At 38.4% G+C, this 20,462-nt stretch overlaps 1 protein-coding gene across 1 annotated transcript in view; it reads right to left on the reverse strand.

The window, feature by feature from the left end:
- The window catches only part of LOC128638112 (cationic trypsin-3), a 42,286-nt gene that overhangs the window by 10,359 nt on the left and 11,465 nt on the right, over window positions 1-20,462 (reverse strand). Inside the window, exon 4 of the mRNA XM_053689975.1 lies at window positions 18,585-18,721. Coding sequence (XP_053545950.1) covers window positions 18,585-18,721 — 137 coding nt within the window. The remainder of the gene's footprint in view (window positions 1-18,584; window positions 18,722-20,462) is intronic.

Here is a 20,462-nt window from a genome sequence, read left to right on the forward strand (position 1 = left end):
AGATCGGATATAGAAAAATTACAAGCCAAGTTACTCTCCTTTATAAGGGGAAATAAGTCAGCGAGAATCACAAAACTAATAATAAACAGACATAAATCGTTAGGTGGCTTTGGAGCCCCTAACTTGATGGACTATTATAGAGCAGCCAGAATAGCACAAGGCATTATAATTCTGAAAAGAACAAGGGAAACTGTATAGCCTTCACTTGAGGCAGAGATAGGAGGATGGGGAGACCTGGACTCAATTCTGTGGGACACAAGCAGCTCACTTACTAATAGGGATATCTCTAAACCTTATACTTTAGACCTCACATTAAATACATGGACGAGGGTTGTGAAAAACAAAGATCTTCTCCCAGAGCAGTCCTTATCGACTTCACTCAGATTCTTATTACCTAGGGACCTCTAGATACAAATCAAGAAGTGGGAAATAAGGGGCTGTATAGAGTAGCAGATATCTTAGAAAATAGAAAGATGATTTCATTCAGTCAATTACAAATAAGATTAGAACCCCTGAAACTGTGTTGGTATCTGTATCTCCAATTAAATTTGTCTCTTCAATCATTTTTAAAGAAATCCCAGAGTAGAGCACCTACTATTTTGGAACTTTTTAGTAATAGTCCTAACCGAACTAAACATTCCATATCCAAATTTTATGTGGCCATACAGTCCTCCCCAAACAGGACTAAATCCCCCATAATGTTAGCACAGGAAAAAGATCTAAATATATCCTGGGATGTACAAGATTGGGATCGTATATTCCAGTCCACTGACAAAGATTTGTTGAGTAAAAATCTAAAAGTAAACTCTATGTAAAACATCTTCAGATGGTATCTAACACCGGTGAAAACTGTACATATGCACTGGGCAATAGACTTTGTTATAGAGGGTGTGGGGAGGAGGGTTCGTACAAACATATGTGGTGGGAGCGTGTTGAAGTCCGGACAGTGTGGAGACTGTCATCCGCTCTTATTGGCCAACTAATAGGGGAGGAATTTAAACTCACAGCCCAACAGGCTCTGCTTCATGAAGGCAGTAACACTTACGACAAACCTTAACAGTTTTATTAAAATATTCTGCACAGTCACCAGGACCAGTATTGAGAAATACTGGACATCAGGTGCCCCTCCTTGTCCCGAAATATATTATAAAGTGCAACACACCTACAATATGTATGAGTCCGCATCCTAAACAATAGAGAACTAGTCAATAAGGTTTGGTACTACTGGATAGGTAGGGAAAACCAAGTACATAAACATTCCCTTTTGGATATGCCTTGTCATGCATCATGGAATAACATATTGGTCAATAGATAACTAATAAATTCTAAAATGTCACTGCACCCTTTATTGCCCCTTACCCTCTCCCTCCCCCTACCCCATTTATTTATATCTACTAGCTTTATTTCACAGCTGTTAAAGTTAGTCACAGTTATGACGAATGCTAGATGAAGTTAAAGATATTGAGACACTTCATAGACTCAGTAAGAGGTGGTCAAACCCATGGTTTGTTGAAGACTTATACACTAGAACCCTTGCATCCCTTTCAACAAGTTATATACACATTTACAGCTGGGAGTCGAGAGAGGACATTAATAGATCTCCCTTTATTTGTAATTTGCTGTATTTTTGGTTTTGTAAACTCTATGAATGTTTCCACAATAAAAATATTTAAACATAAAAGTTTATATTATATAATGTATCCGTTATACATAATAAGATCATGGAGTATTTCCTTATAAGTTTTATTTTTTATACTACAGGGAGTGCAGAATTATTAGGCAAATGAGTATTTTGACCACATCATCCTCTTTATGCATGTTGTCTTACTCCAAGCTGAATAGCCTCGAAAGCCTACTACCAATTAAGCATATTAGGTGATGTGCATCTCTGTAATGAGAAGGGGTGTGGTCTAATGACATCAACACCCTATATCAGGTGTGCATAATTATTAGGCAACTTCCTTTCCTTTGGCAAAATGGGTCAAAAGAAGGACTTGACAGGCTCAGAAAAGTCAAAAATAGTGAGATATCTTGCAGAGGGATGCAGCACTCTTAAAATTGCAAAGCTTCTGAAGCGTGATCATCGAACAATCAAGCGTTTCATTCAAAATAGTCAACAGGGTCGCAAGAAGCGCATGGAAAAACCAAGGCACAAAATAACTGCCCATGAACTGAGAAAAGTCAAGCGTGCAGCTGCCAAGATGCCACTTGGCACCAGTTTGGCCATATTTCAGAGCAGCAACATCACTGGAGTGCCCAAAAGCACAAGGTGTGCAATACTCAGAGACATGGCCAAGGTAAGAAAGGCTGAAAGACGACCACCACTGAACAAGACACACAAGCTGAAACGTCAAGACTGGGCCAAGAAATATCTCAAGACTGATTTTTCTAAGGTTTTATGGACTGATGAAATGAGAGTGAGTCTTGATGGGCCAGATGGATGGGCCCGTGGCTGGATTGGTAAAGGGCAGAGAGCTCCAGTCCGACTCAGACGCCAGCAAGGTGGAGGTGGAGTACTGGTTTGGGTTGGTATCATCAAAGATGAGCTTGTGGGGCCTTTTCGGGTTGAGGATGGAGTCAAGCTCAACTCCCAGTCCTACTGCCAGTTTCTGGAAGACACCTTCTTCAAGCAGTGGTACAGGAAGAAGTCTGCATCCTTCAAGAAAAACATGATTTTCATGCAGGACAATGCTCCATCACACGCGTCCAAGTACTCCACAGCGTGGCTGGCAAGAAAGGGTATAAAAGAAGAAAATCTAATGACATGGCCTCCTTGTTCACCTGATCTGAACCCCATTGAGAACCTGTGGTCCATCATCAAATGTGAGATTTACAAGGAGGGAAAACAGTACACCTCTCTGAACAGTGTCTGGGAGGCTGTGGTTGCTGCTGCACGCAATGTTGATGGTGAACAGATCAAAACACTGACAGAATCCATGGATGGCAGGCTTTTGAGTGTCCTTGCAAAGAAAGGTGGCTATATTGGTCACTGATTTGTTTTTGTTTTGTTTTTGAATGTCAGAAATGTATATTTGTGAATGTTGAGATGTTATATTGGTTTCACTGTTAAAAATAAATAATTGAAATGGGTATATATTTGTTTTTTGTTAAGTTGCCTAATAATTATGCACAGTAATAGTCACCTGCACACACAGATATCCCCCTAAAATAGCTAAAACTAAAAACAAACTAAAAACTACTTCCAAAAATATTCAGCTTTGATATTAATGAGTTTTTTGGGTTCATTGAGAACATGGTTGTTGTTCAATAATAAAATGAATCCTCAAAAATACAACTTGCCTAATAATTCTGCACTCCCTGTATGTAGAATTTTAGCAGCCCTTGTTTAAACGAGCCCTAGTTTATTTAGAGATAAAAATTCCTCAAACTGTCTTAGGGTACAATAAATATAGTGAACATCCATAACCAGTGCTTTCCAACAACAAAAAGTAATTGTACACAACAGACTAGATTAAATAAAATCCATTATTGAAACTAATATCTAGCTGAAAATATTGGTGCCTAAATATTGTGGATTTCATAAAGATCTGGAACTGCTCCTGTTCACAGAGAGATTTGCTCCATTATAAATAACCGTTCACTTCTTGATCCATAAAATAAATTCCACTGACGATGCTACCAGCATCAAAAAAGCGCCTCAAAACATTACTAAACAAACACGTTTTTAAAAATACACCACTGTAACATTTGCGCACGCAAAAATATAAAGAAATTCAAGAAAATTAAAAGAAAACAAAAAAGGACACAAGGCCATTAGCTTTGAAAAATAGTGAGACAATCATGAGACAAGGTACTTAACAAGGGAAATCGGGACTTTTTATATTACAGATGCTCAGTTGAGGAGTAAGTAAAAAATCCAGACCACCCCTCAAGAATACCCTAGAACACCTAAAGAACTAACAAGATCAGCCTCTTGTTAGTGTTAGTGTCTGTGAGATATCTGAGACAAATTTCATTCTAAATATTTAAAAGGGCATAAAACACCAAATTTTCTTTCATGTTGCAGATAGAGAAATCATATAATACATTTCCAGTGTACTTCTATTATCAAATGTGCTTCATTCTCTTGATATCCATTATTGAAGGAGCAACAATGCAGAGGGCTAGCTGAAAAAGACATATATGTGCCACCACCAATCAAAAACAAGCTCCCAATAGTGCTAGGTTGCTGCTAGGTATGTTTTTTCACCAAAGGATACCAGTAGAACAAAGCAAATAAGATAAACAAATTCAAATTAAAAGTTGTTTAAAATGACAAGCTCTATCTGAAAATGAAGTTTAATTTTGACTTTAGGGTCTTTTTAACAATTGCATGCATTATTAGTAATCATGTTTATAAAATTGTGTCTTAAATTTTGTTGTTATAGTTATCATAGTTTTGTCCTGCTAAATGGTTCCAATGACAGTGACAATCACGACAGTGCGAGTGTGACATTTACAGAAATGGATTCCTACACACTACTTCAAGCATTTGGGGACCTGATCTCACTTTTCCCGCAGATCGCTGTACAGGATATGACGTATTCAATACATATAAAATGTAAATTAACCTTTACTATGTAACTGTGTGGCCTCGCCACTACAGACTAAACAATAGCAATGAACAAAGCTTTAATGAATCAATACCATACAGTATGATACCATGCTAAACACCTCTAAAGTGGTCCTGTGGCTGTTGCACATGAATAGAACAATTCAAAATAGTTTTTGAATAATTGCAAATATGTCCTAAAATCCATTTTGGGTCTTTATGAAGTGCCCTGAGGCGTTTAATTAGAAAAGGCAAAAATGACCTTAAAAAGCTGTTCAAAAGTCTCTTGAAAATGGATTGTGATCTGAGAAAAAATGTTGGCATGTTAAGAATAGACTTTTCTCTGTGAACCAAAAATGCTGTCATGGCTGGAAAAATAGCAGAAAACACATTATTGTGATAGATAAATTATTAAATAAAAAGTGTCTTTTTCAGCTAGAAAAAGAGACAAAAACACCTCAGCCAATAGAGGGCCAGATTAAGGGGCATATTTATCAAAGTGCGAGCGGACATGATACAATGAAGGCATTTATCATTGCACAAGAAATAAATATTTCTATATATATACAGTACCTGATGCTAATTTGGTACAATATATATCTATACCTGTATAGATAGACACAAATATATATAGGAATATCTATTTAAAAATACTTAGAACATATTCCCCTATGTGAAGAACAATGGAATGAGAAATATTTACAGTAAATACATAGTTAAAACATTTATTAAAATGATTATTGCATAAATATGCTTTTACATGTTTTCATGTACTTGACTGCAAAGGGCTCCAATGCACTTATTTATATGTCTATATATGGGTACATATGTATTTATTTGTTTATATGTGTATATATGTCTGTAAATACATGTATGCAATTATAAATACATAAATACAAAAGTATACATATATAGAGTAGACATATATGTTTAGCAGTTGATGTAGCATATCTAGATTTCAGCAAAGCATTTGACACTGTGCCACATAACAAATTAATTTACAAACTGTATCTCCTTGGTCTAGACTCAAAAATTGTGAACTGGGTGGAATTCTGGCTTAAGGACAGAAAACAAACGGCTAGATTATGAGTTGTGCGCTAGGCTGAAAAAGCAGCGTTAACAGGTCCTAACGCTGCTTTTTCACTACCGCTGCTATTACGAGTCTTGAAGGTTTAGGGGCACCTCACACTTCTTTGGCCTTACCGCAAAACAACTTACGTAAACTTTGTAAAGTATTTTTTCTATGGGACTTCCATAGCACTGGTATTACGAGTCTGTCCTGGGAGGCTAAAAAGTGAGCGGTACACCCTACCCTGTCAAGAGTTCTAACGCATTTAAAAGTCAGTAGTTAAGAGTTTTATGGTACAATGCCGTAACATAAAACTCATAACTAAAGTGTTAAAAAGTACACTAACACCCATAAACTACCTATTAACCCCTAAACCGAGGCCCTCCTGCATCGCAAACACTAAAATTAAATTTTTAACCCCTAATCTGCCGCCACCGCCGCCACCTACATTATATTTATGAACCCCTAATCTGATGCCCTCAACATCGCTGACACCTACATTATATTTATTAACCCCTAATCTGCGGCCCCCAATGTCGCCGCAACCTACCTACACTTATTAACCCCTAATCTGCCGCCCCCAATGTCGCTGCCACTATAATAAACATATAATAATAAATAGTAACCGCACCACCTTTCAGTCAAATAAATGCTCAGGCACGGGATGGAGTCTGGCCTAAGACTCTAATAATATAAAAATATAAAGAATCCCAGCCACAGAGTCTTAGAAATCAATTCAAAACAAAGTTTTTCATTTATAATGTTTATAGATACAGGTTTATACCCGAAGAAATAGCATCAAGAGTGGAATAGCACACAAGATGAAAGCTTACTCATCACCACACATACCCCATCCACCAACCACATCCATACTCCCACCAAGCAATCCTAAACATAATCTTTCTCTCAATTTGGATACAAAATCTCAACATGGATTGTTTTTCTTTTTCATTACTATGATACAAGTGTCCTATAACATAAACTGTTTTTTTCTTTGCTGAAGTTATATGAGGTTATGGTGATACTGTGAAACATCATACATTATGGTCCAATTTTTTCTTTTGAAGCTATATAGTTACATTTGTTCTGAGTGACAGGTGGAGTGTGTCTGCACTTACTGGGGACGCCCAGTGGGTGTATCTTTTGCTCTTTTTCTCTAGAATTGAGCATCACTTGATTTTTTATGTTTAGGATTGCTTGGTGGGAGTATGGATGTGGTTGGTGGATGGGGTATGTGTGGTGATGAGTAAGCTTTCATCTTGTGTGCTATTCCACTCTTGATGCTATTTCTTCGGGTATAAACCTGTATCTATAAACATTATAAATTAAAAACTTTGTTTTGAATTGATTTCTAAGACTCTGTGGCTGGGATTCTTTATATTTTTTTATTACTATAATAAACATATTAACCCCTTAACCGACGCACTCCCGCCTCGCAAACATTAGTTAAATATTATTAACCCCTAATCTGCCGTCCCTAGCATTGCCGCCACCTACGTACACTTATTAACCCCTAATCTGCCGCCCCCAACATCGCCGCCACTATACTAAATGTATTAACACCCTAAACCTAAGTCTAACCCTAACACCCCCTAACTTAAATATAATTTAAATAAATCTAAATAAAATTACTATCATTAACTACATTATTCCTATTTAAAACTAAATACTTACCTATAAAAGAAACCCTAAGCTAGCTACAATATAACTAATATTTACATTGTAGCTATTTTAGGGTTTATTTTTTATTTTACAGGCAAGTTTGTATTTATTTTAACTAGGTACAATAGTTATTAAATAGTTATTAACTATTTAATAACTACCTAGCTAAAATAAATACCAAAGTACCTGTAAAATAAAACCTAACCTAAGTTACAATAACACCTAACACTACAGTATAATTAAATAAATTTACTAAATTAAATACGATTACCTAAATTAGATTAGCTAAAGTACAAAAAACAAACAAACACTTAATTACAGAAAATAATAAACAAATTACAGATATTTAAACTAATTACAGCTAATCTAATAGCCCTATCAAAATAAAAAAAGCCCCCCCAAAATAAAAAAAAAAAACCCTAGCCTAAACTAAACTACCAATAGCCCTTAAAAGGGCCTTTTGCGGGGCATTGCCCCAAAGTAAACAGCTCTTTTACCTGTAAAAAACAAATACAAACAACCCCCCAACAATAAAACCCACCACCCACACAAACAACCCCCCAAATAAAATACTATCTAAAAAAACATAAGCTCCCCATTGCCCTGAAAAGGGCATTTGGATGGGCATTGCCCTTAAAAGGGCAGTTAGCTCTTTTGCAGGCCCAAACCCTAACCTAAAAATAAAACCCACCCAATACACCCTTAAAAAAACCTAACACTAACCCCCTGAAGATCGACTTACAGTTCTGAAGACCGGACATCCATCCTCAGGGAAGCGGCAGAAGTCTTCATCCAAATGGGCCGAAGTCCTCAACGAAGCCGGGAGAAGTCTTCATCCAAGCCAGGCGAAGTGGTCCTCCTGATGGGCAGAAGTCTTCATCCAGACGGCATCTTCCATCTTCATCCATCCGACGCAGAGCTGGTCCATCTTCAAGACATCCGACGCAGAGCATCCTCTTCATCCGACGACTACCCGATGAATGAAGGTTCCTTTAAGGTACTTTGGTATTTATTTTAGCTAGGTAGTTATTAAATAGTTAATAACTATTTAATAACTATTGTACCTAGTTAAAATAAATACAAACTTGCCTGTAAAATAAAAATAAACCCTAAGATAGCTACAATGTAACTATTAGTTATATTGTAGCTAGCGTACGGTTTATTTTATAGGCAAGTATTTAGTTTTAAATAGGAATAATTTAGTTAATTATAGTAATTTTATTTAGATTTATTTAAATTATATTTTAGTTAGGGGGTGTTAGGGTTAGACTTAGGTTTAGGGGTTAATAAATTTAGTATAGTGGCAGCGACGTTGGGGGCGGCAGATTAGGGTTAAGTGTAGGTAGGTGGCGGCAATGTTAAGGATGGCAGATTAGGGGTTAATAATATTTAACTAATGTTTGCGAGGCGGGAGTGTGGCGGTTTAGGGGTTACTATGTTTATTATAGTAGCAGCGACATTGGGGGCGGCAGATTAGGGGTTAATAAGTGTAGGTAGGTTGCGGCGACATTGGGGTGGCAGATTAGGGGTTAATAAATATAATGTAGGTGTCTGCGATGTTGGGGGCAGCAGATTAGGGGTTCATAAGTATAATGTAAGTGACAGCGGTGTCCGGAGCGGCAGATTACGGGATAATAAATATTATGCAGGTGTAGGTGATGTCGGGGGCAGCATATTAGGGGTTAATAAGTGTAAGATTAGGGGTGTTTAGACTCGGGGTTCATGTTAGGGTGTTAGGTGTAGACATAAATTTTATTTCCCCATAGGAATCAATGGGACTGTGTTAAGGAGCTTTACGCTGCTTTTTTGCAGATGTTAGACTTTTTCTCAGCCGGCTCTCCCCGTTGATTCCTATGGGGAAATCGTGCACGAGCACGTACAACCAGCTCACCGCTGACTTAAGCTGCGCTGCTATTGGAGTGCGGTAAGAGAAAACTGCTTGTTAGCACCGCATAGCCTCTAACGCAAAACTCATAATCTAGCCGAAAGTGTCTTAATAAATGGAATACATTCAGCAGAGGGAGCTGTTACTAGTGGTGTTCCTCAGGGGTCAGTTCTTGGGCCTGTTTTGTTTAACATATTTATCAGTAATATCAGCAAAGGGCTACAGGGGAAAGTATGTCTGTTTGCAGATGATACAAAAATTTGTAACAGAGTGGATGTTTCAGGGGGGTAGACAAAATGAGAAGTGATTTACAACAATTAGAGGATTGGACAAATGACTGGGATCTAAAGTTTAACACAGCAAAGTGTAAAAGTATGCATTTAGGGAAGAAAAATAAAAATGTTAATTACAGACTCAATTACACTTTACTGACTGTTACAAATGAGGAACAGGACTTGGAAATTATTATTTCAGATGATTTAAAATTTAGTAAACAATGTAGTACTGCAGCGAGTAAGGCCAGCAGAATGCTTGGATGTATTGGTAGAGGTATTTGCAGCAGAAGTAGGAAGGTTCTTATGCCAATTTATAGATAATTAGTTAGGCCTCATCTTGAGTATTGAATGCAGTTCTGGAGGCCATATCTTCAGAAGGATATTAGCAAACTTGAATCTGTGCAAAGGAGGGCTACCAAAATGGTACATGGTCTAAAAAATAAAACTTACCAGGATATGCTCAATGACCTAAATATGTATAGCTTAGAGGAGAGAAGCTTAGAGAAGAGAAGGGAAAGAGGTAATATGATAGCAACTTTCAAGTACGTTAAAGGGCTTAGTAAAACTGAGGCTGTCAGTGTCACGCCGAGCTGCTCCTTTCTTCCGTTGTGCCGCTCTGTTGCTAAGGCCATTGCCATAGATGTGTCGGTTGCTGTGAGCGTGTAGCGATGATGTCATCGCCACACGTCAATTCCCCTCTCTTCCCGGTTAGATCCTCAGAGTCTCCTTGGTGAGAATCGGCACCTATATAAGTACCTGCATACCACAGTCACACTGCCCAATTATAGGACTTTTTCTGTGTGCTTCAGTGACGTGCAGTAATAGGAGGCAGGGGAGGCAGTGCCTACCCTGTCCAATCAGAAAAAAAGAATTTTTTAATTATGATTAAAAAAAAAAAAAAAACTTTTTTTTTAATTTTTTTTATTAGTATTTTTGGACCATGCCCCCCCCCATAGGTACCCCCCCCGCGCGTGCGCCACCAGATGTTATCCCATCCATTCCCATCGCCAGATTCGCCGCCCATCCATGTTGCGCAATTAAGAGGCAGTAAGCCCTTCCGCTGCCTTTCTTGATTGCGCAACAATGGATGCTGACTACTGTTCTTGGCCAGCGCCACCCAGTGGTGTTTCACCAGGGCCCATATCACTCTCCAATGGAGGCGGTTCTTAAAACCGCCTCTATGAGATGGAGATACTCACAGCCAATCAGCCATCAGGGAGGCGTGTCGGCCGGGCTTGTTTGTGACGTCGGACTAACTGGCGTCATTTGCTGCTGGCGGGAATAGTGAAGGAGGGAGAATCATCAAGACAGTGCCTGCGGCTGCCGAGTGAGTGTGATTCAGCCCATATGACTGCTGCCCTGCCTGAAAGTCCACTGTCTAAGACACGAGCGGCGCTCTAGTACGGTACCTACCAACAGATACATTCTCTATGTGCTATTGTGCAGGGTGCGGTGCTTTGCCTTTGAAGCTTCAGCTTGTGCCTTGTGTAAAACCAAAAACCTACTCATCGGCTCCTCTAATTACAAAATAAAATACTTAATGCGCAATCTATCTGCTGGAATAGGGAAGCCGATGAGTAGGTTTCACACTTCCACAGCAGCACCCACCCAGCTGAACAATGGGAACAAAATTAAATACTTAAAATGCGCAATCTATCATTTTGAAGTAGAGGAGCAGATGAGAGTAGGTTACAAGTTCCAGTCCAGTGTAAAATATTTTTCCCATTGTGCTATTTATTACACTGGACTGGAACTTGTAACCTACTCTGATTACTCTCATCTGCTCCTCTAATTCCGAACGATAGATTGCGCAATAAGCACTGCAGGGTTGTGAATGTGTGCATTTTTTTTTTTTTTACATAGCCCTAAGCCCTCACTCCGCTGCACCACCTCCTTATAACATACAATAATCTAGCTGCAGGTAGCATACTCAGGGCGGAAAGATAGTAAGCAGCTCAGAAACACGTCTGTCAGGGGTCATAACCAGTCACTCTCACTGTGGGAATGTGAGAAGATCATCTGCCGCACTGGGCAGCTCAGGGCTCTTCAACTTTTTACAGATCGTGCTGCTGCTTCCCTTCTCCCCCCTCTCAGCAGCTGTCAGAAATAAAAAAAAAAAGAGTAACGCTTTGACTGCCAGAGAGGGAGCTGATAAGCATCTGTTCAGGCAGCCAAAGTTAAATCAAACAAACTTAGTTTGTAATTAGCCTTGTGTAAATTGCTGCAAAGGTCCAGGTTTACTTTTACATCAGCAGACGATGTAAAGGTAAACCCTGACCTTTGCAGCAATTTACACAAGGCTAATTACAACAAACTAACTAAGTTTGTTTGATTTAACTTTGGCTGCCTGAACAGATGCTTATCAGCTCCCTCTCTGGCAGTCAAAGCGTTACTCTTTTTTTTTTATTTCTGATAGCTGCTGAGAGGGGGGAGGAGGGAAGCAGCAGCACGATCTGTAAAAAGTTGAAGAGCCCTGAGCTGCCCAGTGCAGCAGATGATCTTCTCACAATGTGACAATGAGAAGCAGCAGGGCAGCCAAAGCAGTCTCCCCCAGCCAGCCCCAATACACACTTTGTATAGTGTTCAGTGCACGGCTCACAATGCTGCAGATCATGGTGCTTAACTTTAAACACAGTGCTCTGCCCCTCCAGCCCCCATGTGTCCAGACCCTCTGTAGACTCAACCTCACTGCAGCCAGCACACAGGAGAAAAAAGGTAGGGGATGACTGGTCCTCCAAATAAATGTAATACTGTAATTGCATTGAATATATATATATATATATATATATATATATATATATATAGTGTATATATATATATGTGTGTATATATATATATATATATATATATACTATAGTGTATATATATATATATATATATATATATGTGTGATGTGTGTGTATATATATATATATATAGTGTGTATATATATGTATATATATATATATATATATATATATATAGTGTGTATATATATGTATATATATATATGTATATATATATATACACCGCATATATAATATATATATTATATATTCCACCTTTGCACGCCCATGCCTGCATAGCTACTTTGTGTCAGAGACCCTGAAGGGTCTGGATGGGGAAAAGTACAGTCTTAGAGTTAATATCAGTCTAATTTCAGGTTCTGTATTATCTGTATAAACTAGGATTATTTGTGGTGTCATGCTATACAGATGCCGGAGGGTTAGTATTTTAATCTTTACTTGTTTATTTTGTTCATGTGCTATAAAGCTATTCTTCCACCAAGGATGTGCTTGAGAAGAGGATAAGGGAGATAAGGAGCTTGATGATTTAACCTACATAAAGAAAATATTATGGCTAAATTATAATACTATTACTGGTACTTTAACTATGTGTTTACCCCCTTTGTGGGTGGAGCTGAGGGGTGGGGCTTTATTTCAAGGGGTGAGGTCTTGCGCCCCACCATCTTGAAAATTCACCAGCCGCCAATGATTTTATATATATATATATATATATATATATATATATATATATATATATATATATATATATATATATATATATATATATATATATATATATACTATACTACGTGTGTGTTTCTCTGGAGTATCATAGCCATTGCCTCCCCAGTCTCTGACCTCACCGCACGTCACTGGTGTGCTTCTGTGTGCTATTTATTATTATTATTATACTTTATTTATGAAGCGCCAACATATTCCGCAGCGCTGTCCATGTATACAATTCATTTAAATAAAACAATACAAGACTTGTAAGAGACAGAACAAAATTTACAAACACATACAGGAGGGATTGAGGGCCCTATTCCCATGGGAACTTACAATCTAGAAGGGTAGGAGGTTAAGAAACAGGAGGTGAGGACTGCAAGATTGAGAAAGATGTTAATACAGAGTTAGATGAGGGAAATGTTGGGTAAGTGAAATTAATTTATTATTGAGTTGGGTGGTAGGCTTCCCTGAACAGAAAAGTCTTCAGGGAACATTTAAAGGAAGAAAGATTAGGGCAAAGCCTGACAGCATGAGGGAGAGTGTTCCAGAGGGTAGGTGCTGCACTACAGAAGTCCTTCAGTCTAGCATGAGAGGAGGTGATAGTTGCGAATGCAAGGAGCAGGTCATTGTTGGATCTTTAGTGGATGGGCTGGAGTATACTTGTGTATTAGAGAGGATAGGTAGAGGGGAGCGGCGTTGGTGAGAGCTTTGTATGTAAGGGTGAGAATTTTGAATTTAATTCTGCTGTGAATGGGGAGCCAATGAAGGGACTCGCAGAGAGGTGCAGCAGATACAGATCAACGGGAAAGGTGGATCAGCCTGGCAGAGGCATTTAGGATGGATTGAAGGGGGGAGAGGGGGGGAAAGAGGAAGGCCAGCGAGTAGGTTATTGCAGTAGTCAAGTCGGGAGATAACAAGGGAGTGGATTATTTGCTTTGTGGTGTCAGCGCTCAGAAAAGGGTGAATTTTGGAAATATTGCCTAGATGGTTGCAGCAGAATGTAGAAAGCAATTGGATATGGGGGATGAAGGATAGGTTTGAGTCAAGTGTGACTCAGAGGCAGCGGACTTGGGGCGATGGGGAAATGGTGATGCCGTCAACAGGGATAGAGAAGTCAGAAGTCGGCGTAGTGCTTGAGGGGGGGATAAGAAGGAGCTCAGTCTTGGACATGTTAATCTTTATGTGGTGAGAGGCCATCCAGGAAGAAATACCAGATAAGCAGTTGCTGACATGAGAAAGGACAGAGGGAGAGAGAACAGGGGTGGAGAGGTAAAAAAAAGAAAGAGTGATTGATTCATGGAATAAACTTCCTCAAGAGGTATTAATGACAAACACTGTGGGGGACTTTAAAAATGCCTGGGACAAGCATAAGTCTATCCTACGAACTAGATAAGTTTATACTTTTAGGTAATATCGGACAAACTTGCTGGGCCTATGACTCTTATATGCAGTCAATATCTATCGGCTAGATTACGAGTTGTGCGTTAGGCTTAAAAAGCAGCGTTGGCCGGTCCTAATGCTGCTTTTTAACGCCCGCTGGTATTCGAGTCTTGCAGGTACAGCCAATAGGATTGAGCTGGCATTCTATTGGCTGATTGGATCAGCCAATAGGATTTAACTTCAATAACTATTTAATAACTATTGTGCCTAGTTAAAATAAATACAAACTTACCTGTAAAATAAAAATAAACCCTAAGCTAGCTACAATGTAACTATTAGTTATATTGTAGCTAGCTTAGAGTTTATTTTATAGGTAAGTATTTAGTTTTAAATAGGAATAATTTAGTTAATGATATGAATTTTATTTAGATTTATTTAAATTATATTTAACTTAGGGGGGGTTAGGGTTAGGGTTATACTTAGGTTTAGGGTTTAATAAATTTAGAATAGTGGCGGTGACATTGGGGGCGGCAGATTAGGGGTTAATAAATATAATGTAGGTGTCGGCGATGTTGGGGGCAGCAGATTAGGGGTTAATAGTTATAATGTAGGTGTCGGCGATGTGGGGGGCGGCAGATTAGGGGTTAATAAGTATAATGTAGGTGTCGGAGATGTCTGGAGCGGCCAATTAGGGGTTAATAATATAATGTAGGTGTCGGCGATGTTGGGGGCGGCAGATTAGCGGTTAATTAGTGTAAGATTAGGGGTGTTTAGACTCGGGGTTCATGTTAGGGTGTTAGGTGTAGACAATACATTTTATTTCCCCATAGGAATCAATGGGGCTGCGTTACTGAGCTTTACGCTGCTTTATTGCAGGTGTTAGACTTTTTTTCAGCCGGCTCTCCCCGTTGATTCCTATGGGGAAATTGTGCACGAGCATGTTACACCAGCTCACCGCTAACGTAAGCAGCGCTGGTATTGGAGTGAGATGTGGAGCAAAATTTTGCTCAATGCTCACTTTTTGTCTTTTAACGCCAGGTTTGTAAAAACCCGTAATATCAGCGTTGTCTGTAAGTGAGCAGTGAGCATAAACTGCTCGTTAGCACCGCATAGCCTCTAACGCAAAACTCATAATCTAGGTGTATGTTTCTATGTATATATATATATATATATATATATAAATATATATATATATATGTATATATATATACAAAACCCCGACATTGCTTGCGCACAAATAGCACTCCACTCGTAATCTGGACCACTTTACAGGTGTACTGATGCTAATCTTCTGTCAGTCCATCTGTGTGCTGTTTTTCTTACTTGTGCACCTTATATACATTTCTTTCATATGTAAACATCAAACTTGTTATAAAAAATGATATGAGTAAATAAAGAAGTAATTAATTTGGCCAATGCTGTAAGAAAATACTATGATTAATTTAAAGCAACACCAGGTTTGCTGTCTGTGTGTACTAGTCTGTAAGCCTACAGATGTACACATTTATATGCACTACTTTAGTAATCACTTTGCTGATTATATCATGTGTGGTTTTGGTACAATATAGTATTTAATTTTTAATCTTGATATTATAAAAGTCTTTATTAATATATAACTTTCAGGCACCCTGGATGTGTCTGTATAAAAGTATTAAAGGGGTGATCAATTTAAGAAGTTAAAGGACATATGCCCGTATAGACTTCAACAACGTAAGATCAGATACTTGGGTATTGACTTAACACCAAAAACCAACCAGCTTTTCCAACATAATTACATTCCTCTGCTAAATAGGTTAAAAAATGATTTTCGGCTCTGGCAAGACAAACCCTTGACTTGGTGGGGTAGAATCCAGGCCATTAAAATGACCACGCTCCCACAGATCTTATATATACTTCAAACAGTCCCTATACATCTCAATAAGTTATATTTATCTCAGTTACAGTCAGAAATCAACGCATTTATTTGGGGAAAAATTAGACCACGGATAAATAAAGTTACTATGCATAGACCTCTAGGGAAAGGAGGTATAGGAGTACCAAACATAGAAAGATACTACAACGCAGTGACGCTTCAACGTGTTTTAAATTGGCATGGTAAAGTAGAGAACAAGGCATGGCCCACAATTGACTCACATCTTTTACAAGCAACATCATTAGGGGCTCTATGTTGGGTTCCACATCATGTAAGGCCACTCTTAGCTAGAACCTCCTCGTTATACACACATATTTTTTAAAGCTGGGATATTTTGAGAGATTCTAAGATAGGCATTTCATCCGGGGTCTCTCCTCTTTCGCCTATATCATACAATGCAGAATTTCTTGGGGGACTAGAACCTAAAAAAAATACTCGAGGTGACTTGGGATATACGATCCCGTTTGTAAAATTGACTATATACGGCAGATTGAGGCATAGAAATGAGATGGGGGAGATAGCGGGTGGAAACTACTCATCATGGCTAAAACATGCGCTACTGAGCCATTTGGTTCATAATTCCAAACACAAGTCAGAGTTACTTAGATCCCCTACAAGATTTGAAAAATGATGCTTAATGGAGGTGCATATGTCGGGCACTTTATCTATGATTAGGCGATTACTGGAAGATACTCTAACTAATGCACTTCCATCTTACACTTTAAGTTGGCAGAAAGAATTGGGGATTTCTATCTCAGGGGAGGACTGGGAGAATATATTTCATAATACCCATAAATCATCAGCCTCACCAAAGACATTAGAAATGAATCACAAAATACTGACACGATCGTACATGACCCCTAATCGCTTAAAACATATTTACTTTAACACTGATGACAGATGTTGGAGGGGATGCGGCATGAAAGGCAATATGTCTCATATCTGGTGGCAATGTGACAGAATTAGACCACTTTGGACACAGATTGAGAAGGACTTTCAAACAATAATAGGAGACTCTTTTGTACTAACTCCTTTGACTGCAATTCTAAATTATAAACCAACGAATATTTGCAAAATTAGATGGAACCTATTGTTGATAGGACTTAACAGCGCTAGGAACTTGATAGCAAGAAAATGGAAATCTGCTTTAATCCCCTCTAGGAATGACTGGATACAAAACACAACAACACTGCTATCCCACGAAGAATATGTCTATTATAGAAGGGGAACCCTGACTAGATTTTATGATATTAGGTTTTGTTGGGACTCTTTCCTAGGTACTATAGATAAATAAAAGGCAAACTGTGATGTGCATTCGCCCTGACTCATACACAACAGATGTTTTTGGTTAGGGGCCTTTTTCCCTCCACCCTTGGATTTCATCTTATTTCATCTTACCCCCCTTCTATTTCTTCTTACCCTGCTTTCCATGAATCTCACAACCCTAATTTACCCTTAACAGCAAATACCTAGGAAATACATACGATTATATATACTATGACAGTGATGTTATTGAATGTCTTTTTTTTTTTTTTTTCTCTCCCTCCCTCTTGTAGCAATGTATTTTGATAACATGACCTGTAATACCAATATGTTTGTATGAACACTGAAAGTTATATATTTCTTTGTTTTGCTTTAAAATCTGAAATAAAAAAATATTGTTTAAAAAAAAAAAGTATTAAAGGGACAGTCTACTCCAGAATTGTTATTGTTTAAAAAGATAGATAATCCCTTTATTACCCATTCCCCAGTTTTACATAAACAACATATATATATATATATATATATATATATATATATATATATATATATATATATATATATATATATATATATATTAATACACTTTTTACCTCTGTGATTACCTTGTTTCTAAGCCTCTGCAGACTGCCCCCAGATTTCAGTTCTTTTGACAGATATGCATTTAGCAAATCAGTGCTGACTCTTAAATAACTCTACGGGAGTGAGCAGAACCTTATCTATATAACTAACATGAATTAGTAGTCTAACTGTCAAACACTGTCAAAAAGTACTGAAAAAGAGGCAGTTCAATGACTTAGAAATTATCTTATTAGCCTACCTATGTTTAGCTTTCCACAAAGAATGCCAAGAGAGCAGAGAAAGTTGTTTAAAATTGCATGCCCTATCTGAATCATGAAAGTTTAATTTTGACTAGACTGTCCCTTTAAGCTTCAAATAAGGATGAGTAAATACATTGAGAAATAAAAAATATAGCAATTGGTCTTGCAGAATTTATTACTTCCCTAAAACATAATATAATTGTCAGAGGAGGTTGTTTTTTTTGTTGTTGTTGTTTTCTTATGCAAATAGCTGTAAATAAATATTTTATATACTTACTTGACATGAGTCCTTCCCGCCGTCCAGGAAACCAGCACAAAACATATTACTTGTTATTTTACTAGGATATGAAGCTTTGCAACTGGAATCAGACAGCACAGGTACATCCAGACATTGCAGAGAATCAGGATATTGCACTACAACAAACAAAATAATATATAAAGAATAAGGCATGTTCATAATGGCGTACACTCCTGTTGTAATGTATATGAAGTGACAAACATGCTAGTTTTATATATTAAAAACAGCCATAATCTTGTATCAATCCATCCAACTTTGACAACTAAGTTGTCAGGACCAAGAGGTTCAGAAATGAGTCTGTACAGCTGGGAGAACAGGTAAATAACATGGAATCAGTCAGTCTATGGATGTCGCTGGTGAGAAAAGGGTGGAGTAAGGACTTCCAAGGTGGTGGCCAGGGCCAGATTTATAACCCAAAATCTAAAGTGCCCCCCATGCTCCACACTCACTGCTGTGCCAGTGACCTTAACTAAGATGGCCACCGGCAGTGAAATAAAAGCATTGCCCATGTGGGGGGAAGTTGAACTCCGTGCATGCGCACATGTCTACTCTGCTTTATTATAAATCCGGCCCTGGTGGAAAACTGTTGACGTTCAGCAAACTGTGAGTTTTTAAGGCGCTCTGTTGTATGCACTTCATTAAACAATGTATACAGCAAGAGATACATACCCATTGCACTGTATACGTGGGGAAACATACATAAACTGTATACAATAACCCCTTAAAGACCGGAAATTTCAGAGACAAAACCTCCTAACGATCTCTGCCATCTTTAGGTACTGGAAGCTGTACTTTGTTTATGCATGTTTATATTTATTTATTTATTTATTTATTTATTTATTAGACAATGTTTCTGTAGTGAAGTGACGCCCCTCCCCACCTCCCGCTTTCAAGCGATCTTACTGTAGAGCCCCCTCTCACCTCTAAAAAACTATTTTCCCTAGTGTAGCGGATCCCTGCAGTGTATCGATCCCACCCCTACCTGACCTCTCCGGTGATGGGCCTCCCAACCGCCTTCCTACTGTCCCTCCCACACCACCAACTGCACTACCGCATGCCGATGCAAACAGTGACACAGATTTTCACTGTTTGCATCAGTAATCTGCTTCATATGGCAATGGGAGCAGGATCAGAACTCTTGCCATATGAAAGCAAATGCCTTGTCCTTCTGGCTGCCATCTTAGCTGTCAGAGCTGACAACTAGGACCGCAGTATGAGGGAGAAGGTTGGACGTAGCCACTACGTCAACAGGGTACGCTAGCCAAAGTACCCTTTGACATAGTAGCTATGTCCAATTGGCTTAAGTGGTTAAAGGGACAGTAAAGTCAAAATTAAACTTTGATAGATGGAACAGAGCATGACATTTTAAACAACTTTCCTCTGTATGCTTTGTTAACAAGTAATCATAGGTAATTTTAGGAGCGTGCATGTATCTTTAGCCATTTGGAAGCACTAATGTTTATAGCAATGTTATACGTAGTTGCAAACACTGTTGCCATAGACTTCTAAAGACACGCACACACTCCTAAACTCCTATCAACCTACCTTGTTTTACTCTTCAACAAAGGATACAAAAATAACAAAGCTAATTTGATAATAGAAGTACATTGGAAATTTGGTTAAAATGGTGCACTCTACCTGAATTATGAGCAGTTAATTTGTATTTAACTGCCCCTTTAGCAATTAAGGGCCAGTGTACTGTACTGAGTGGAGCGCAAATATGGCACTCACGTAAGCAATACTTTGCCCCACCTTGTAATCTGTCCCTTAATTGTTTAAGGTCACATTCGCATTGCAGGGAAGCTTTGCACTCACGAGAGTGAGCTTCCATAGGCTCCAATAGGAGCCTCGTTCTCA

Source organism: Bombina bombina, chromosome 8 (assembly GCF_027579735.1).
Source record: "Bombina bombina isolate aBomBom1 chromosome 8, aBomBom1.pri, whole genome shotgun sequence".
Classification (NCBI taxonomy): Eukaryota; Metazoa; Chordata; class Amphibia; order Anura; family Bombinatoridae; genus Bombina; species Bombina bombina.